The 22,577-nt window shown below is 32.6% G+C and overlaps 3 protein-coding genes across 5 annotated transcripts in view; 1 reads left to right on the top strand and 2 right to left on the bottom strand.

The window, feature by feature from the left end:
• The window catches only part of drn (zinc finger AN1-type doctor no), a 33,754-nt gene extending 18,217 nt beyond the window's left edge, over window positions 1–15,537 (bottom strand). Inside the window, exons 1-2 of one of the 3 annotated variants that reach the window (XM_011503593.1) lie at window positions 15,072–15,537; window positions 13,557–14,035 (exon numbers count right to left, since the gene is read on the bottom strand). The gene's annotated coding sequence lies outside the window, so the exon portion shown is untranslated. Of the gene's footprint in view, window positions 1–13,556; window positions 14,378–15,071 lie in introns of those variants that run through there. The other 2 variants (XM_011503592.1, XM_011503591.1) reach the window with 2 other exon arrangements.
• A 60-nt stretch (window positions 15,538–15,597) lies between these two features.
• On the top strand, window positions 15,598–17,501 carry YL-1 (Vacuolar protein sorting-associated protein YL-1). The gene is made up of 6 exons (XM_011503590.1): window positions 15,598–16,053; window positions 16,128–16,351; window positions 16,423–16,605; window positions 16,668–16,875; window positions 16,945–17,136; window positions 17,198–17,501. The coding sequence occupies exons 1-6, from the start codon at window positions 15,920–15,922 to the stop codon at window positions 17,424–17,426; spliced, it is 1,170 nt and encodes a 389-aa protein (XP_011501892.1). The 5' UTR covers window positions 15,598–15,919; the 3' UTR covers window positions 17,427–17,501.
• A 1,530-nt stretch (window positions 17,502–19,031) lies between these two features.
• Rab11 (RAS oncogene family member Rab11) lies at window positions 19,032–22,226 on the bottom strand. The gene is made up of 5 exons (XM_011503589.1): window positions 21,976–22,226; window positions 20,545–20,740; window positions 20,187–20,461; window positions 19,948–20,119; window positions 19,032–19,792 (listed from the first exon to the last, which is right to left on the bottom strand). Exons 1-4 carry the CDS (start codon window positions 22,013–22,015, stop codon window positions 19,983–19,985), a joined length of 648 nt encoding a protein of 215 aa, XP_011501891.1. The 5' UTR covers window positions 22,016–22,226; the 3' UTR covers window positions 19,032–19,792; window positions 19,948–19,982.
• Between the last annotated feature and the right edge of the window lie 351 nt (window positions 22,227–22,577).

Here is a 22,577-nt window from a genome sequence, read left to right as displayed (position 1 = left end):
ACTATTTACATATCTTTTACAGAATATAAATAAAACTGTTTAAATATCATTTTAAAATACATAACTCAACAGTATTTAATTAATTTTTATTTTCATAATCCAACTGGGGTCCGTTATACTAATTTTACTCTGAAATCAATCCTAACTTTAATGCAATTCCATTGTAATAAGTCAACTAATCAAATCAACACAGATTAAAGATACATAAACATTTAATAAAATTATTGATCTATTAAAGTGAAAGAAATGAAATTGTATAACTTTGGATAAATTGAAAATATTTTAAATACAAAGAAAAGCCGGCAATGTGTTTATCATGCATAAAGAACTATAAAAATACAAAATGACGTTGGACAGATTGTGCCGTTTATTTTAGGTATTCAAAAAAAAAAACAAAAAAAAAAATAAATAAATAAATAAATTAAAAAATTTTGAAAAGTCACATTCGACAATAATTCGTCCCTATCTACAATTTTAAAAATAACCGATAACACTCAGAATGTGTAAAGTACATTTTTATCTAATAATAAGTAATATACTGCTATAGGCCAAATCTTTGAATTTACAAATAAAAAATACAGTCCCAATCTAAAAGTAAAGATAAATATCATTTGTGAATTTTGCATCACTGCTCTCAACGGTGTACTTTAATTAACCAAGAACAAAGCGTCTAATAAGTATAGTCTGTTATTCATGTCTGAGTAGTTAATTTTTGAAAAGTCATTAAAAACGTCTCTAACAAAGAAATTCATAAATAGTATCTAATATGTACATAGTTTCATTAGATAGACACGTTAATCGCCCTCGTATGCCCGATTTCACAACTATTACGAATACTATTTTACTTCCACGATTATTCGCCCGTGTCGATAATTAATAATACATTGGTGAATTTTATTTATGAAGAAAAAGTAAAGAAAAAATCATATTATTGGAAATTTAAGATGAGAAAAAAGAAAGCATTTCCTAATAAATAGATGTGTCCATAATGAAAATGAAAATGAAAATAACAATGAGGGTCTGACGATATTGTATAAAGTTGAAATAACTATTTCTTATACATATTGTTAACGGGGCATTAAGGAGGAAATTTTTTCGCACCTTTTTCGCAGATGATCTAGTTATCCAAGCGCGTATGGTAGGTCTCGTAGTCGAATAAATGCGTAGTCGCAATTTGTAGCGAACGGTCCTGCTAAGGAGCCACACTATGAATTCTTTCGTAAATCTAGACGACGAGCGTTTTTTGTATTATACATTTACAAGATATGCGCTTAAATACGATTTTGAAAAGAACGCGATCATTGAGTCAGAGATAATTATACAATAAGAAAAAATAAAAATGTTTTAACAAATGATTAGAGCTGCGAAATCGTGAAAATATGTATGTGTGCGCGCGCAATTATATAACAAGCCCTGATTTTTAAGCGAGATTTTGCTATCCTCGCTATCTTATTTTATTTTTTCCAAGCCTTGAAGGGCGTAGAATACGATGAAAAATTAAAAAAAAAAAACCTGATTAAAACTTAAAATATACAGGTCGTAGTTTAACATGTAGTAAATAGAGAGACTTGTTGTTATCTATGCTCTTTTCGTTGATTTTTTATTTTATTTTTTTTTTTTGTGTCCGTAATAAAATTAGGCATATCTGTTGTAACATCGTTATAATAAATCATCACGACAAAATAGAGGAAACCAAGTTAAGTAAAATAAGGAACGATAAATCCGAGCCAAGTAGGAAGATCAGCATACAATTAAAAACATTTGAATTGGACAAGGCGCAAGATAAATGAAGATAAGAAATAAATGAACTACGAATTATAAGAATAAAACAAATATAAATAAATAACATAGCACATTCGACTTTTCCATATCGGATCGATATTTTTAAGCACGGGGTGTACGTATTTTGCTGGGGCATGAGAATTAAGCAAAAACCGTTGTCCAAACGAATTAGTGCATCAAGAGATGAGCGCGAGTCGGTACGTCATTATCACAAGGCATAACTTCTCGATGATTGGACAAAGGCCAGGCACGGAGTTATTCTGACCAACAGATAAGAACATTAAGTTCCACACTAAGCAACTGGTTTCACGTAGCCGTGTTCTGCCGAGGCCAAATGAGAAAAAGAAGTTACCTCGTGCAGCGGCGGCAATGGTAGTGGCGATGAAAAGCGAGTCGACACGGTTGAAGAGTAGCCGATTCGGCGCGCGCGCTCTGTCAACGACCTCGACCTTCCAGATGTGCGTAGGGATGTGAAAGAGAGAGGAATAAAAGAGCAGCCGAGCAGACGCAACGGCGAGCCGAGTCTGAACGCGACTCGGACTCTCGCCGACAATCGAAAAGCCGGCGACCGCTGCCAAGAAAACAGCCTTTATCGCCAGGCTTTGTGCGCGTGCGGCCCATGGGGATGAGATACCGTGACATCCTATTCACTTTCGAGGCCCTCTTTGTTTGGCGGGGAAAAGCTTTGTGCGGACGGACGAACTCCTTCGAGAATTGAAATTTCCCCATGCGACCCATCGTTCGTTGCGATCACGAAATTACGAACTTACGAAATTCATGGCTTATTAAGCGATGCCTAATCCATTGATAAGCTGACCGACTACGCAATCTAAAATATATAAATGGGAGAGGGGGGAGCGGAAAGGAAGAGGCACAAATGCTGAGCACCTACATTTCATTTATTTCTAATATTAATGCCGTTATTTAAACGCCTCGTCTTTTACGCGTATGATTGCTCCTTTAACAAAGAGTGAAAGAGAAAGCTCCCGTTTTTTGTCAAGAAACGCGAACCGTACGTACAGCGAAAGGTGTATCGCTTTCACCGGACGAAAGATACAAATTTCTCAAGACAATTAATAATTGCACAATAATGAATTGGTGTCTTTGACATTCGTTATATATAGAATCGCCGCCTTATTGCCGATCCTTTGCTAATTGCGCCTTGGACACTTGGTTCATACCATATACAATAATCATCGATCAGCTAACATTTAACTTATTGATGACTTGCTATCAAATGCCCGTTAACGCCGGGACCCTTCTTCCCGATTACCGACCCGTGCTGTTTTTCAAAACAGATAATAAATAAAATGGCCTGAATCCCCGGAAAGTTGATGGCAACGCGTGGGAATACGTAAGCGATGATAGGGCGAATTTCTACCGACGAGAGTGAATAACCTGCTTGCGTGCAGTCAAGCAGCTGATCGATCTACTTTACCGACGGCGGTGCGAAAAATACTTAGTTTATTCCTTATTAAACCGTTCGACACAATAGCGCAAGAGCTCAATTTGAACATTGAGCCAAAAACAGGTAACAAATTATAAGACCCAGTACTTGGTGCATTGTTAATTTATGAGGGTAGCGTTATAGTTCTCTCCTTTCTACGCTTGAAATTGAATAAGATAGAATTAATAAATTCTCAGAGGGGTATAACTCGCTTTGTCCCATAATAAACGAAGGTATCCACAAATAAAATTATAGGGCGTTGGTGTAACAGTAACGTCGCTTAATATGCTTCAATTTCGTATAATATTCTATACATATAGAAAGAAAATTTCGTTTTGATTATTTCATATTCTAAAGTCAATTAATTAATTGGCCTAATCTATTATTACGTGTAAACTAAATTAAAGTTTGTAAATTCTATTGATTATTTTCTAAGATAGAAAGCGAAATTCAACCATGATGTATGGGAGCTGAATAAAATATAAAAACGAAACTTAAGTCTTTCGCTCGATTTGTAGTATTAGTTTACGAGTCATTATATGGCATTGAGCGGCAGTGAACTTAACTGGTTTATAAGCCGTTGCTTGACAAGTGCTTCTTGTGCTTACGGAACGAAGACAAACATGATAATTCCGCTCAGAGGAAACGACAATTTCCAATGCGTTTTCGTCTCAAAATTTAATTGACGCGTATAGTGCTTGAATTTTGAAGAGAGGAAGGGGGGAATGACGGGAAGAGAGAGAGAACAGGAAATAATAAGGAACCACATAGTTGATGATAAGTTGCGATTCCTTTCCTTCTCTGTTTCCTTACTCGTGATACATACATGTGCACACAGGCGCGCGCACGTACATGCGCACACGTGGACGAGCAGCAGCAAAGGTCGGTATAATACGAGTTGGGTTCGAGTGGGCAGGGAAACGCGTCCAGATAAGGATCGGACGCAAACGACCTTTACAACGTACTTCGTATCAAACAATAACAGGATTGCCAATTACCAAGACCATATTTATGCAAGAATTTACCGTTAACTACTTTAGCCATCCTTTATTCTCGCCTATTTATATTAAATATCTAAAGCTAGCATAACCCTTCGTTTTCATATATTAATCGTTCACATTAATCAACAAACTTTTTACTTACTGTATACATTTTACCGATGCTAAAACCGATACTTTACTGAATTACATGGCTTTTAAATAGTCGCATTTACACTTAAATACACAAACAGTTTAATTTAAATTAAATAATAATTTTGTAAAATTAAAAATTCTCATTTTCTTTCTTTTTTTTTATTATAAAAACATTTTCATGCAATTAATATTTCCCTCCTCGTGCTTTACAAAACTTCATTATTATATAATTAAAAACAAAACAAATTATTAACAATTTCAGCAAACTGTCTTATGATAATACAATTATACCTGTTTATAAATAATAATAATGATGATGATGATGATGATGATGATGGTGATAATAACAACAATAATACTATCATTACAGTTGATTAATTAATGAAAATTTCACATTCTCTGTTTGAAAAAATTATATTGCATAACTAATAAGTAAATATAAAATATGAAATAAATTAATACGATGTTAAAATATCATTTCATGTGTAATAACTCTGTAAATTATTGGCAAATAAATAAGATAAATTTGTTATAATAATAATTTCATTATCTCGTGCTATTATTTTCTTTATAATATTTAAAACTCTTAACTCTTAATATCTAAATGGGAAACAGAATAGTTTTTTAATTAAAAAAATTATGAAATACCTAAAAATATCCTTGACCCATACGATAACACGACAGTATTTTCTTTGAAAAAATACGTAACAATGCCAGAGTAGGAAATTGCAATGTCACCTTACGAACGGTAAAAGCTTTCATATGTGTTTCGTTAACTATAATACTAAATGCCCATATGACCGTGCATTGTTTCGTCTTTAGTATCGGAAAGAGACTAACAGTGGGGAGTAAGGATAGTCAGTTTCGCCTTTGACTCCAAGCGCGATGTATGACGCATCCATTCGTACATTTTCATTCCCTGATTGAATTTATCGTAATCAGCGTCTCCTCCGTCGCACATTCGAATTATTCGTTAAATTTATAACCTTACTTATTGACAATTATTAAGTAGCGTAGTACAGGTGTTACGGTTGGCTATATGGATGTTTGGCTATTTTCCAATATTTGATCTCAATTAACGAAGTATATTCATTCGTCTATTTTTTCATCGTGTTTCTATGTTGACGTACAACTTAACTTCTACCACTTGCAACTCCACTTACTTCGTTATCAACGACTATCACACTTCAGACATCTGCATTTTGTCACAAACTGTAAAATAATATATCATAGCAATATATGACAAATATTTAATTTGATAAATACTTCGAATTAACAAAAAATTTGACAAATCAAAGATTTATATAAAATAATAAACATCGAATGAGCCCACTCTAAGTATGCTAAGTATCTTAGCATTATAAACAATAAAATCATTTTCACTCAACTAGATCGCACTCTTTTTAATTTCGTTTAATTTAACCTACATAAAACACGGCATTGAAAGTGTTGGAATAAATATTTTAATAGTCATAGATTAAAAATAAAAAAAAATTTAATAAAAACTTAAGCTTATAATTTTTTAATAAATACACAATATAACGTTACCTTATTTAATTCAAATTTTGTTGATTAAAAGCGAATTCTTATGACACAACACACACACACACACACACACACACACACACAGACAGACAGACAGACAGACAGACAGAGGAAATAATACGTAGTATATATTTTGTTATTTTACTAAAAATTTTCGAAAATAATTTTCAAAGTACTCTTTAAACAAATAGGTGTCGCGTACAAAATTACTTTATTTTATTCATAGTTCAAAATTACTTTTAAATTACTTTATTCATACTTTATTTTAATTACCTTTGAATTATTTGTATGGCGACAAAGAAGATGAGTACATAAGCTAATATCACAATTTAAAACGTTTTAATATTAAGACATGCAAAGAATTAAACAAATATAAATACTATTTTAAATTTTCCATAAATTTTATATTATTGTATAAAAAAAAAAGATTGAACATTGATGATAATCAAATACAACTAAATATGTGTTTCGAAGATTTTAATTTGATTTTTTATCATTTTATTCGCCTAAATGTTTGTATTTACTAATGATAATAAAAATATTATCATGTAAGGAACAATATGTATAAGGTATGAGTAGTGCATGAAAAAATATTTTTGCCATTTCTCCTCGTGCATTTCAAAGATACCAACTTCAAATCCATTGTTTAGTATTTAAAATTATTTTATAGCTTTTTTGGCAAAACTAATTTCTCTTACATTTATACTTAATTGGAACATTCGTCATCCGTTTTATCTTACAATATCAATGAAAACGAGAAACAAAAGTAATTTGTTTCATGCTTTAACACATATCGTATGCTCCCGAAATGATCATCGAGAAAAAATAAACCCTGAATATGTCGACATTTATACGATATATAAATGTATAGTTTTAATTGCCAAATTTCTGATAATTCAATAGAATGAAGAGCATGCTACGTGAAAAGGGCAATTTGAGTACAAAAGATTTTTTTAGACAATTTTTGTCAAAGACCACGTACTTTCATAAAATTTCCGATATACATTCACGCCGGTTGAACTTTTTAATCTTAACAGGGCTTTATTCACGGTTACTTAATTATTTAATTTATTTTATCAATTTGAAAAAATTAAATTTTGTAATTAGCATTTACAATAGAATTGATTAAATATGAAAATTAATTTGATTAATTAATTTTTTACTTTTTATGGACAGAATAAATTTTATTCAAATGTAACATTATAGAATTAAGAAGAATGAATCTGTTTTTATGAAGAGAAACAGAAATTATCAAATATTTTAATTGCATTACAAAAAATAATCATATTATTTTGATTTTTATTTGTTGTAAAAGCAATTGATATTGTTTTAATTTTAATTTTTGTGTTGAATATAAAACACATTTATGAAGAATATTAAAAGTTCTTAGAACATGTTGTAATCTTCGTCCTTACGATATCATGATTATACTATTTTTATCTATTAAATATTCATATATTATGTTCAATACAAATATGTAAGAATGCATTAACTTTTTTCCAGCTAATTATTAGACTATAAAATTAATATATAATAATAATTTAATATTACATTACTAGAAGTGTTATAAAATTGTAATGTTCGTGCATACGTAATTCAATAGCTAGCAATAGCAAATTTAACTACTGTACAAATAAACTATACTTGTAAATAAGAAATTTATGGTTTAACAAAGTATTATTATTATTAATAATAATTTTGGAAATGACTGTTCATTAACAAAGAAAAAACATAATATATTTATATTCAACATATATTATTTTTTATTTCTATTAAAAATTAATAAAAAAAAATAAGAAATAAAAACAAATGAACACACATATTTAACATAAATTTCATTATACGAAAAATCATAATTAATTCTAAAAGCAAATAGCAATGACATTATTATTATTATAACAGTAAGAATGATATAAAGTTTAATAACAAAAATAATACACAAAATACACACTTAGTTCTTTCAAAATAAACTATAATTATTTTTATAATTATAATTATTTATGTTGAATTTAACAAAATGGATGAGGATTAAAATTGTTAAAAAATATATTGATATTGATAAATAAATGCATGCACGTTTTATAATTATATTTCTACATACATTTTACTGGAATGTATATCTACTAATATATATATAAGACGTACACTAATTTATAATCAACAAATATTAATAATTGTTTAAATATTTTGTTTAAAATGTTAATATCTCGACTTCTATAGTAATATTATTTTGCAATTACATTTCGGAGACTACAAATTTTAAAAAATTTTAAAAGAACAATTATAAGAAAATGATAACAAGTTCAATTTATAGAAATTATTTTACAGACATCTAAATAAGAAATGATTTATCAATTAATAAAATTATCAACTTTTATGGCAATTTGAATGAGATATATTTGGTCGTACTAACATAATTTTTTCACAAATAAAAAAATGATGCAGTAGATTACTCAATAGAATAACTAGCTTTAAGAAAGAACGTTTTTGACAATTTGCACTTTCTATTGCATCTAATCGAACTTGTTTTGTACACCCCAATTACGCAAAAATTGCATGTTCGTGAATTTCAATATGGAAGTTTCTTTATAAATAGTTTTGCAGGTGTTTGGGGAACGCTAGTGGCAAAGTAAGCTGGAAAAAAAGGAAGAGACACAGTAAATCATTAAATGGCGCAAGATCAATGATCCAACGCCTACGACAAAAATGGCACGAGGCATCTGTAAAAGTGTCTCCTCTATCTATCTCAATCTACTACCGAAATTCAAATATCATTCGTGGTCTAATGGATGGTCGCGGCAAGCGGGATAGTCAATGTCAACCTTGAGATCTCTCGCATAGCGCGAATTTTCGACCTTCGGGCGGATGCCCGACTAAGATATTGAAAGTCAGAGAAATACGGCGCCGACGAGACAAAATATCGAGGTCACTCGCTCATCTTATAAGCAGATCGCACTCTACACTCGTTAAGCAGCTGCCAGAGCAAGAGAAGAAAACCAGTACCATCGGACCTTTTAGCATCTTGATAATCATTTTATAATATCTTTTTATCAGACGCATGTTTTATATCAAATCCAGTGGCATTCTGATTTGGCCGTATTATAAACTCTTTTGGAAATTTATTATCAAAGAGATTTCAGTAAATAAATTATGAAAAGCTTATTAAAAATAATGCAAATCCTCGTTTGTTAATGATGGAGAAGAACAATAATAGAAATACAGCGAAGTTGTAGTTAAGAAAATTTATGTTATGATTTAAGAGAATTTGTAAAAACCAATATTTTCCTTTCATTTTTGGAAAAGCACATTCAACCAACGAAAATTCCATATTTTTAATTTGCTGCAAAATATTTCTAATCAAATCTAATATTGAACAGAATTACAAATTCCAAATGTACTATCTACCATTAAATGTCTATATAATTTAAGAGAAATAAAATATAACAGAATTTCAATGATTCGCCTAAAATTTCTTATTGAAATTTGTCATAGCCGAGCAATAATATTTAAACGGGTACTATATATTAAACATATAAGTTTACTCTTGTAATATATTAATTATTTGTTCATATAATAAAAATATAAACCAGTTAATTACTTGATGTAATATATATATATATATCGTAAAAAATCTAAAACCATTTAATCACATAAAAAAAATATAAGAATAGACTACATTTCGCCCCCCTTCGCGATTTAGTTAGTTCTAGAAGTAACCCATTAAAAATACTTAAAATATATGAATTATTCATAAAGAAAAAATATATTTATATATTTGTTATGCACAAGTACGCTTCAGATATAAATTTATTTCAGAAAAGACTGTACAAGTAGGCAAAATAAATGGCAAGTTCACTCGCACATAACAATACACGTATCAAACCAATTTTCATTCTATTCCATAAAACCATACGCGTTTTTCTGAAAAAGATGACTCGTTAATTTGTCTGATAAATGTGTGCGTATGCGACAGCATGATAATCAAAACAAGAGAATAAAAAATATGAAAGAGAGATCAACACGTATAAAACCCGTGATCAAGTTTACTGATACGATCTATATATTTTGTGTCGAGATAATAATTTATGCTACATTAAGTATAAGTTCATGTATTCAGATATTTGTTAAAAATAATATTTTGCCCAAATTTATTAGTAGCTTAAACAATCGTAAAATTAATAACAACTTTCGAATTTTCATAAATATCAATTGTTGGCCCACAAAAATTGTAATTACGCTTAATTAGTGAGTAATAATGAAGCAATATCATATAATAACATCAATGTTAATATTTTCAAATTAGATTAAAACCATAAGACTGCATCAACTTGATTTTGGCTTTCATTTATTTTATATCTCATTGAATAATAAGCCACATGTTTAACACATCATAAGTTTTGCTCTAAACAAATAAATCCATTAGGTGAAACTCTTCATCCACATTATGCATTAAATTATATATATATATATATATATATATATATATATACATATATATATATATATATATATATATATAATTTAATGCATAATATTAATACTCAAATTAATGTTTTCTCTGATTACCAAAGAAATGAAGACAACCGATAAGCATCTTCAGCCCTGTTGTATTATAATTGAAAGTGCGAGCGAGTCAAAAACCTCCATTCGTAGTTAATTTAGATAAAAAAATTGAATATTATTTTTTGAGATGTTCGAAGAACCAAATATCAAATAGGAACTTGGACGGCTTTTATCCAAAATAAATGCTTATCAGCAAATTAAGAGAGAGAGCAAGTGCTTGGCTGAATAAAAACTCTATAATATCTTAATCCTACAAAATTTGTACTTTGAGCGATTTTTTAATGTATCGTTGTCAGGTCCAGTCCACGTAATTTATTATGACAGTAGAAATTATATTATCAACTGCTGCCCTCCCATTTCCCTTTGAAAATTTTTCGCGCGACAATTGAAGAACGTTGGGCAACAACATTTAATTACAAGAATAGAATTGACTTGAGTTTTAAAGTAACTGTATCTTTGAAATATTTTAACATATGATTATTTATTGAGAAATATATAATTACCATACCCTGTATAAATGGCATTGGTACTCAAATATATTTCCTGGAAACTTAAGAGGTAAATCAGCATCTAGTTTAACCGACGTGTCGTTTTTATTTTACATCTTTTTGTAAAATATTTTGTAAGCTATGACTTTTCATCAGACAGTACGAAGTCTTCAAGAGATCAAGGGTATGAGGGGGGTAGGGGGTAGGGAAGACTTATAACTTCGAGTGGATATTCACATTTTTACTTTTGTTCATACAGAATCTATCATCCTCTCCCCCGTTTAACGCTTCTCATGTCCGCTCAAGCATATGATATAAAAACCTTTTGTAAACTACAGATCCCCACCTTAAACGTACTCCCTACTTTTAATTAACACTTGCACACACTTGTTTTATCTTAGCCGAAGTCTACACAAGATCGTCGTCGTCCTTTAACTCAAAATGTATTTTTTTTCTTTTTATTGCAAAGGACAGTTGAATGTAAGCAAAAGCGTTAATCTAGCTAATCGGTAGTGAGAAATCACGTAGAGCATCGTAGGACATTCATGAATAGCTTGTTTATTAACATCCAAATGACACTCATTGGCCTTCTTTAGGAAACTAAGAATGCGCTGTTATTTCGAAAGAGCACTAGACTCTAAAATGTAATTTAAATGTACAACGTTGCCACAAGAGTATTTCATAAAAATTAAGTCACGTTTTATATTATAATCATTTGTTAAAGTGTTTCTGTTTTGATCGTCTCAAAATACATTTCTCAATCACTAATCACTAATATAAAATTCATAGTGTTCATGTTTTCGAAGTGATGTGCATGTTATTTATTTTTAATGCACATTAGAATGCATAATTTGCTATTTAGTTATAGTTGTATAGATTTATCAGAAGCACAAAAGAAATTAATTAGGAATCATTATAATATGAATGAGCTAATACATCAGGACATTTAAAGATATTAAAAATAAACTTCTTTTAATTCTACTTTTATATATATATATATATATATATATATATATATATACAAGTTTCTTGCAACATGTTTACATACGCAAATGTTAATAAAATACAATTTTCTGATACAATAAAGTTAAATGGGAACCAAATAAGAAAAAAACTATTTTAATCATTTGTTTTTCACTATTACATGTATTATTGTCTTTATATGATTGATGTATATGTATAGAATTTAAAGGTCAAGCGCAATAAAAATGCAGACAAGTGAAAAATATTTAAAAGTAATTTCTCTTTACAAAAAAACACTGTAAATTTAGTACTATGTAGTTGGTTTCGAAAGTTGATGAGTCATTGAATATTAATTGTGTAAATTAAGTAATAAAAAAACTTTCATTCGTATATTCATAATCAGCTGAGTAAACTTTTAAAAATTATTTGTTGTGCAATGCATTAAACATTGAGAAAAATACTCTATATATGTGTATGTATACATACATGCATATATATATATATATAGATGGATAGATAGAGCTTTCAAAAAGCGGTGAACTCAATGACATGTTAAAATCTTACATGGTATTGCCATAATGTTATGAAATTTTCCCCCAATGAGTTATTCCAAAGCATTACACAAAAATTTAATTAATAAAAGCACAATCGTATCGGAATAATGCATACTCAAATCAGTATGATAGTTACGTCAGTAAAAAAAAAAAGAAATAATAAACGACAAGACGGAACTATAAAGCAACAGTCGAATTTAGTGTTTTATCGCGCTCAGGCTCCTCCTCGTGGCAGCAAGCACCTGCATCCGCTGAGCGCAGGCGCGTGTTGGGCCCGGAAGAGTCGACGGGGCCCGTGTGCACGAGTCTTTAACGTCGTCGTATAGGTTCTCGAGATTCGTCTAAATCGACAATTAAATGTACGAGTTCGAGGCATGTGCGATGCATGCTTCACGATACCCCCTGTCACCTTCCGCCACAACCGCGCCATCATTCTCTCACTCTCTCTCTCTCTCTCTCTCCCTTTTTTACTGTGTCGCGGCAACGACGCCGATAATCGCGCGAGACACGTTCACGAAGGGAGAAAGCGGGGCGCGCGAACTAAAAGGATAGAAGAGACGCGTTGCACGCACACACGCGCGCAATATACGTACTCGGATCAAGAGAGTCGAAAGATAGAGACAGAAAGTGCATGACGAGCGCACTTGACCCGAAATTGTTCTTTCCGTCTTTCTCAATCTTTCTCAGGCGCATGGCTTTCCGCCTTCTCGCCAACATCCGAGGATGAGAAGAGAGACGATGCGTCATTTTTGCCTTCTCTCCTCGAGGAACAGGATGGCCCCACACCGGGACCCACGTCATTTCCGCCCGGGATATGTCGGGGGCTCGATTATTAAAAATAGAGGCGGTACGATTGTTGCGCAGCCGAGATCTCCTGTACGAAAAACGAGATCCAAAGCGGGGTAGGATGTCGAGGGAGTAGTAAAATTTGCTCCTGTGTACAAAGGAGAGGCGGCGACCCGACCCGAACAATGCCTAACGCTTCTCGCGTCGGGCATGACGAAAGAGCCTACGAGCGAGGAGGAATGGCGATGACCAGCAGAGGAAGTGGGGAACACAATGAGGGGGCGCTTGGACTTACCGAAGGTTGTTGCTGCTGTGGTGTAGCAGAGCGCAATATGTCAGCTGACTTGACGTGTAGCCGATCGCGATTCCGCGACAGTATCCCACATAATTATTTGGCGCAGATGACGCCTCAATAATCGCGCCGCCGATTCTTCTTCTTTAAATGTTGAGGCTCTGACACCGTCGTCACGTCACTAAATTCGTGGCACTCTCTGTCCTCGTAATCGCGGTGGTGGTCGCTCGCTTCCTCGTGTACAAAGCAGATCAGTTCGACCGCTAGCTCTTCCGTGTGAACTGCTTACTCTTTCTAATTAGTGTTTGGTGTTGACTGGTCAGCCGTTTCCGTACCCGTCACTGGCAGTATCGTCGACGAAGACCCCTCCAAGGTTTATACGTCCTCGCGCTCTCGATGCTCACGGCCGCGCCTCTTTCGCTGCTTTCGTCCCGGGCCCTTGTATATACAGGCAGCAGCTCCTCGGGCTCCGTTCTCGTCCTCTTCGGAAAACACACAATTATACACTCACAAAGCACGAAGGTGACACAAGCAGGAAAGTAGACACTCGCGACGTAAGATTGAGTGAGACGACGATGAGCGTTATGGTGCGCTCGCGAGAGGGAAGAAGGCGCGCGACTATAGGCAGACGACGACGACGACGACGACGACGGGCTTCTCGAGACGAAGAGAGATCATTTCAACTCTCTTTGCAAGATAGCGCGAGCAACAAAAGAGAGAAAAACAACAAAATAATGTGTTAACGCTCGGCTGATATCTCGTTCTTTATCTCTCTCCCTCCCTCTACCTCTCACTCACTCACTTGCTCGCTCGTTCGCTCGCTCAGTCACTCGCACGCTCCCCTTCTCGCTCTATCTCTTTTATCGTGCGCGCGCGCGCGCGCCTTCCTTTTATCTTTATCTGGCTGTCGTTGCTCGTCTCTGACCGTTCTTGTCGCCTGCACGCTTGTAGCTCGACAGAGTTGCTGGTATTAAGCCCACAGGAATCCGATAAGACGATGGTAGAACAACGTCCTAGCAGCAGCAATAGTAGCAACAGCAGTAACAACGGCAGTGAACGGACCACCACCTTCGTGTACCTCTCCGATGCGTACTCCGTATGTACGCGTTCTTGCGTGCGTATGCGCACGCTAGAGAGCAGCTATCCACCCTCCTTCGTGTGCTCGGTTGCACTCGAATGATAGGTTATGGGTGGGACCCAAGTCGTCCGCAACTACGTCAACGACGCTGAAGGCGACGACGACGACGACGACGACGACGACAACGATAACGATAACGATAGTGATTACGTGTGCGCACGCTCCAACAATGAAAAAAAGAGAAACAACGAAAGAAAGAATGAAAGGATGAAAAGGATGAAAGAATGAAAAAACGAAAGAACAAAAGAACGAAGGGGAACCAAAGAATAAGAGAGAGAGAGAGAGAGAGAGAGAGAGAGAGAGAGGGGGGGAGAGGGAGACACGATAAATCAGCCGAGGTCACTACGAGGATGATTGTGCGCGAGAATAGAGGAGCCCACCTTACGTGAACCAACAACCGAAGTCTCGACCTCGATGATGACTACTACTGATGCAAGCGTTAATTTACCACGGAAGAGAACTAGAATTCAAAAGCGCTGTCTCGCATTCTCCCACCACGATATACCTCTTTTCAATATCTATCTATCTCTCTATTCTTCTCTCTCTCGCTCTCACTCCATCTCCTCTTTTACACTTCCCCCACCAAAAGCTTTTATATTTGTTCTATATGAAGCTTCGGTTAAACTTTATCTTTTTATAATGAGGCGGCTTTTAAATGATCGAGATAAACTGAAAACAATCGATCAAACCTCACAAAGGTCAATATAAATCCATGAATATCCAATATTACCGTGCTCGTTTCTACCTACTTATCGAAAATTTAGCAAATATTTCGGCTGATAGGTGGCGCTCCTGTTCTCTACCAATCCACTGGCCCAATTCTATTGCACCTCTACAGAATACTGAATACTACCAGGTGTATCTACTTTAATATTCGTACATTTTGTATTCGTATCCGTGCTGTCTTTTCCTTTCACGAACAACATTTTTAAAAGTCGATAACTCCCTGTTGAGTAATACTCTACTTTTCTTTTATTATTATAGGTATAGACTCGTTTTTATATTCGTTTCGTTAAATATGAGGTGATGCAAGAAATTTTCAAACATTTAAATATAAATATTCGAGGTTATAAATGACAGCAAGTTAATTCATCCTATTTTTATATAGCATAAAGAAAAACCACCTTATTTCAGTACTTATATATTAGTGTAAATTGATTATACGATTAACAAGATTGTTTAACTGAAATTTTAGTAACAATCATCTAGAAATATTTTTATTATAATTATGGCGTCGGCAAGATCAAGACGAATCAATGCCGGCAATAAAATGGCGAAACTGCTCAATGAGGAGGAAGAGGACGATTTTTATAAGACTACTTATGGGGGCTTCGACGAAACCGAGCAAGATAATGATTACAAGTTAGTTTAATTTTTTCATTCATATAAATGTCTTATGGATTATAATGTTGGTAATGATCAAATATTGTGATTAGGGAAGAGGCTGAAGCTGAAGATGAAGTTGATTCAGATTTTAGCATAGATGAAAATGATGAGCCCGTATCTGATCAGGAAATTGAGGAGAAGAAGAAAAAAAAAGGTGTCTTTACAAAAGCTTATAAAGAACCGGCTAAGCCTTCTTTATCTAAACCTAAAGAGATACCGAAGAAGAAAAAAGCTCGCAGTCAAAAAGTGGCTAGGATATTTATGAATAATATTGGTAAGTTGTATATGTTAGTATTTTTAATAATCAATTACCGGCTTATACAATAATAATTTTATTTTATATAGAAAGAAAATCAATTAGACGATCTACTGCTGCAAAATCTGCTGCAACTTTAAAAAGATTAAAGGAAAGAAATGAAGATCAACGGAAAAAAGTTAAAACAGTAAGACATGATGATTACAAACCAACTCAAGATGAATTATTAGAAGAGGCACTGTTGACTGAAGAAATAAATTTAAAGTCATTAGGTAATTGAGTATTATTCAAATTAAAATTTAATGTGTACTCTATTATAATCTTTAAAAATTAGAAAAATATCAGAGACTAGAGAATGAGAAAAAAAATGCACGAACTGTTCGCAAAACTAACATAGGACCTATGATAAGATATCAATCTTTATCAATGCCTGTGATGGTATTATCAAACTCTAATAAAGAAAAAGAAATTAAAATAAATTGCAATAAAAATGATAATGAAATGGAAGAAACTTCCGCAAAATGTATTGATGTGAATAAAAGGTACTTCATTGTTATTTTTTTTTTCTTCAATTTCAATATGAATTCATTTCTTTTATTTATTCTAAACAGTAATAAAAATACTGGGGATAAAACAAAGGATTCGAACATTGTATTGAAAGAAAGAAGTTTTGATTGCATTGAAACTAATGGATATTATGAAAGGACTTTTGTTACTTTTGAGAATGTTCAACAATTTAATGATATTTTCAAAAAAAAGCAAAATTTAAGGCCAACTCTAAAGTCTCTGTGTGCAATTACAAGGTAATTAAATACTACAAAAGTGTTTATATTTATTTGCATAAATAAAAATTTGATTTTATAGATTACCAGCAAAATATTGCGATCCTATGACCCAACTTCCATATAGAAATGTTCAAACCTTTCGACTGTTAAGGGATGCTTATTATCAACAAGTAGAAACACAATCGGATCTCAATAATCCATTAATTAGCACAGAATTAGCACGATGGTTGGAGTGGAGACAAAAAAATAATCAAAATTTTCAAAGGAGTACTGTACGCTTAGAACCTGCTTCGGCTTCTGCTCCCTAATGTATGCTCCCTTTAAGAAATAATTAATTTTGTATTATATTTTCGTGTAACTATCACTAATTTTAATAAGAATATATTATTGTAAATAAATATAACATGCATTACAAGGTTTCCTCCATCGCTGGAAAAATAATTTATGTCTAATATAAAGGGCCATAAAGAATTCTATATTAATATTTCAGGAATAAGTAAATACTTCTATATCTATAATTTTAAAAATCCAGATTTCTACAAACTAATTATTGTTAATCTTTTATTTTAATTGGAGTATTAGATCAACGAAATAAAATTACTCATGAACAGATTTATTAAAAAAAAAAAAAATGGATTAAATAATATAGTGATTAACAATAAAAGATTAGAGAATTACGCATATCGTAGTATTTTCATAACGATGAGTTTAATTCATCCCAGTGGCATTTTTCTTGTTTAAAGCATTATGATAAATTCTTATTTAAAAAATTTTTTTTTCATTAATCTCTTATATAGGTGCACAAAAGCATATGGATATCTGAATTTATATAATGCATTCTTTCTCGCTTTTGTATAATTCTTTCTTTGTTTACTCCTTTAATTTTAGTATCATTCTTTTTTCACCTACAATTTTACTCGAATAAAATATGAGATTGCACGTCAAAGAAGAATGACTATAACAAAGCTTAGTCGCTTTGTGCGACATCTATACGTCATGGCTTCGCGAGTAAAAAGGACATTTTTTGTTAGCAAGTACTAAAAATAATATCGTCCCCATATCATCGTTGATATCTTTGTCTTTAATCTACGTCCCTTTATTAATAATAAGAAAGACACTCTGGGATCCCTTTGTTCTTCCGGCTTGTTTTTCATAGTCATAATTACTGCATTATTCAAAAAATTGATAAAAGCGCTATTAAAAACAATGTAGTTTCAATGTACTTAAAGAGTTGAGAAGGCTATTACTGTATTAAAATATCATGATTAATACGTTTTCCTTTATTAAATCTTAAAAGTTAATTTTGCCTCGCAATCTGTTCTGAACCGAATGAATCATATAAAATAAAAAATTTTCCGAAGCTAATTCTTTGTATATCAAATAAAAGAAAGTAATTAAAATTTTTACCTAAAAACTAATATATTTATAAAATCAAATAAAATGTTGAATAATGCACTCGCGACGCTTTATTAATTGCGTTTTATTAGGAAGTATAACGTAACCATATCCTTCAGTCATCATGTGTCACAAAGAAAAGTAATTACTTTCAAAATTTACAGAACGCGTGTTTTGCCGTTTTATATATAATCGTATAACAACTACGTGGAGCGAGACGATAAGCAATTATGGTGGAGATCTGCAGATGACATATATCTGATTACTATTAGTTGTTTCCACATTTCACTAGTTCTTTTCTCTCACTCCATCTCTCTCTCTCTCTCGCACTCTTTCTCATTCTTTCGTATACGTTCTTTTGCTCTCAGTTGAGGACTTAAATATAATCCCTCAAGTTTTATCAATCTATTAAATATTTTCTTTTCATCATTATATTTATACATGCATACAGACGTACATACACACATACACACACACGTATATATATATATATATATATATATATGTATATATATATAATCAGATTACAATTGTTGTATATTCACGATCATATTATGTGTTGAGAATAATTGTTATATGTATTCCAAAGAAACGGTAATACAACATTTAATTATTAATAACATAAAATATGTATATCTGTTTTTATATTCTGATTTTTTTCTTACTATTATCGTGTAGACGCGTGTTTCAAGTGTTATTGCATGTATCGGCTTCACATATGCATCAAAGACGAATGCTTTTGTGTACACTTTATTATGAATGCGTACATGAGCAAAAGAAAAAAATACGAAGAAAGAGTTAGAGAGAGAAGAAATCATAAATTGAGTAAACGAGACAAATGTCACTTTAACGAAGAAGGTTATATAGGACAAAGTGCATGGGCCTTGTTTTGTTTAACGTGTTCGTTTATGCATTCAGATTCGCTTGTATATTTATGTATGTCCATTTGTAATCTATATGTAATTATGTATATAATCTGCATTGGTGTATTCATCTCCATACTTAATTCACTCTTACACCGACGTCCAATTTGAGAGTGCCGCACTTAATTGATATTATTTTATGCGAATCAAAAAAGTTGCGTTTCGTACGCATATTTATTTTTCCCTATGAATAATCTGCAGTATCTTCTCGCTTTGGTGAGGTTAACAAACCCTTCTAGCATACGAGATTTTAGACTCGTATACATAGTCTTAGCTCTCGTGCATTTATGCACCCGCTACATCTACCAATGGCCGTTACTTTGCTCATTACTGTGTCTCTGTCTCTCTCGCTGCATCTGAAAGACCATAAGAAAGACGAAATATTTTTGAAAGATTTCTCCTTGCAACAAAAATAAGAATTTTTCACACTTTATAAAATTAATATAAAGGAAAATCATTACGGTAAATATGTATATAAAGAAAAGTTAATTTATTCAATCATAAAACTTACTTGTAAAGCAAATCATTCATTAAACAAACACCACGTCACTGGCAACATTGTTTACGCATTCCCTCAGAACTCATCGTAGGCTTAACATCAATAGGTTCTACGTTTTGTGGTCGAATAGTATCACCCTCTGGAGGATCTCGTATTTGTTTCTGCGAGACGATTCTATAGATCTCTGTAATATTTAGTTAAAATTAATAAATGCTTCGACGTCGGATTAATAAAGGATTATTATCTGATACCTGTTAAAATATTTTGAAATGCTGTCTCAACGTTGGTTGAATCTAGAGCCGATGTTTCTATAAAAGACAAACCATTTTTTTCAGCAAATGTTTTAGCTTCATCTGTCGGCACAGCTCGTAAATGCCTCAAATCCGACTTATTTCCAACTAGCATTATAACTATATTCTGATCGGCGTGATCACGTAATTCTCTTAACCATCTTTCAACATTTTCGTATGTTAAGTGTTTTGCAATATCATAAACTAATAATGCTCCAACAGCACCACGATAGTAACTGCAATAGAAAAAAATTCAATATAAGAAAACTTCTAACCATTAATTATACTCTAATATAATAAAGTAAAAAATTAATCTTACGCAGAAGTAATAGCACGATAGCGTTCTTGACCAGCGGTATCCCATATTTGAGCTTTGATTGTTTTGCCATCTACTTGTATACTTCTTGTTGCAAATTCAACACCAATAGTAGACTTAGACTCTAGGTTGAATTCATTTCTTGTGAAACGTGATAAGAGATTACTTTTTCCTACTCCAGAATCACCAATAAGAACCACTAAAATTTAAAGTATACATTTAAAACACAATATAAGTTAGGTTAGTTTAAAATATTTGGGTGATATACTACATCATATGATATTACGAACTTAAATGTATTGAAATCCATTATTTAAATTAGCCAATTACCAACCATCAGTGATATTCTTAAACACTGACACTGAACATCAATCAAACATGTAACAATGATCATAAAATGACAATGAATTTCGTGATCAATTAAAGATCGTTTTAGTTATATTGAAAATGACAATATTGTGAGATCTATAAAAGAATTGGAATTTATATGAATAGAAATATATAGTAATTGATAGTATATTTGATATCAAGCATTAAAAAAGTTGAAATAAAAAATCCAATAAATAATAAAGTAATCCTTATTTGTTCATATTTATTATTTAACATGTTTTCCAAAAGGAAAAAATGTACAAGCTTAAGTGTAAGACTCTGTATTACTACCAAGGAAAATGGGTGGACATAAGTACCAAATCAATAGGAGTTATTTATGTGATTTGAATATTAGATGGACATGCAGTAAAAAAAAAAGTAATAAATTTTTGGTCTCTCGGTATACGAGGTAAATAATTCTATCAGCGTCAATGGTCAAAGACGTGTTTTAATTCTTACCAAAAGATTTTTTAGTTTTGCGATAGAAAGATGAAAGACGAGAGCTTTCGGAAATAAGATATTTATGTACAATTGTGGCTTCAAATTTGAAGGAAAGCAATTCGGGGCATAAAATCGGAATATTAATTAAGCATCGTCGTCATAAGAGAACCAGAAACCGGACGTTGACAAGGCTTCGCGTGCGTGACGTGCCTTTTTCTTACTTACTTTCTCTCTCTCTCTCTCTCTCTCTCTATTGCTCTATCAATTGCATATATGCACACAACTAAATAAACCACACGCCCGTACACACAATAAAAAATACAAAAATATGTCTTTCTCGCTTCCTCTTCAATGACAAACGATTAATCATGTTCTAGATAACATTAGATTTTTGTCTGACAGATATAAGTTTTTACAAAAATCTCAAACACTTCATTTAATTAATCACTACTGCTTCTTCGACATGTTTGCAAAAAATATTTCGATCGATCAGCCGAGAACTCGCATGCTCACAATTAACGACAGAAGATGAAAATTAAGCTTTTGCATTCAACAATTAAAATACATTACAGTAATACACAATTCCTAACTTGTAAATACAAAGAAAAATAAGATAATTATTACCTTTGAACAAATAGTCATATTCGTCGTCTCGAGTGCCCATTTCAACGTCAAAGACGGTAGAACTCTCTTACACTCTTTTTCCCCTAGGCGGACGGACGGTGCACCAATCTTACTTGAATATCTCTCTCCTAAAGAGAGAAGAGTAAAAAAATGGTTTGATGAGGATAGGGATGCGAATGGAGCAAGAATGAGAAAAAGAAAGATTAGTAATAGAATAGAGGAGTAGAAAGGAGAGGAAAAGCGAGAGAGAGAGAGAGAGAGAGCGTGCGTGCGTGTGTGTGTGTGAGAGAGAGAGAAATCAAGTGAGACAGGCTCTCTCGTATATTTATGTATAAAAAAGCGGCAGGAAAACACAGGCGCGCACAGATGCACACAAGTCCACTGTTACGGATGACTAGAGGCTCCGAGGTGATTACTCGACTCTGAGATCTCGTTTGACAATGGCTTTTTTCTCTTTGTTACGTGCTTATCTTTACTTTAAACGAGAGTTTGCACGAAATCAAATTCTCACGATCGTACTCGTCGTGGTACAAATTATATTTTCCTGTCTTTTAATTTAACTGTACAATATGGCCTCCTTTCTATACGCCCCTCCAAACGAA

The sequence above is a fragment of the Ceratosolen solmsi genome, unplaced genomic scaffold (assembly GCF_000503995.2).
Source record: "Ceratosolen solmsi marchali unplaced genomic scaffold, CerSol_1.0 scaffold8, whole genome shotgun sequence".
Taxonomy (NCBI): Eukaryota; Metazoa; Arthropoda; class Insecta; order Hymenoptera; family Agaonidae; genus Ceratosolen; species Ceratosolen solmsi.
Note: the sequence above shows the minus strand (reverse complement) of the source record. Positions and strands in the feature narration are given on the sequence as shown.

Bases quoted from the DNA above. Each gene is read 5' to 3' on its own strand.
- YL-1 (XM_011503590.1), top strand. From the start codon at position 15,920: ATGGCGTCGGCAAGATCAAGACGAATCAATGCCGGCAATAAAATGGCG. The intron at 16,352-16,422 runs GTAAGTTGTATA...TATTTTATATAG, and splicing joins GATATTTATGAATAATATTG to AAAGAAAATCAATTAGACGA. The intron at 17,137-17,197 runs GTAATTAAATAC...TTGATTTTATAG, and splicing joins TCTCTGTGTGCAATTACAAG to ATTACCAGCAAAATATTGCG.
- Rab11 (XM_011503589.1), bottom strand. From the start codon at position 22,015: ATGGGCACTCGAGACGACGAATATGACTATTTGTTCAAAG. The intron at 20,741-21,975 runs GTAATAATTATC...TTTAAATTTTAG, and splicing joins ATATGACTATTTGTTCAAAG to TGGTTCTTATTGGTGATTCT. The intron at 20,120-20,186 runs GTATCAGATAAT...TAAATATTACAG, and splicing joins ATTTCAAAATATTTTAACAG to AGATCTATAGAATCGTCTCG.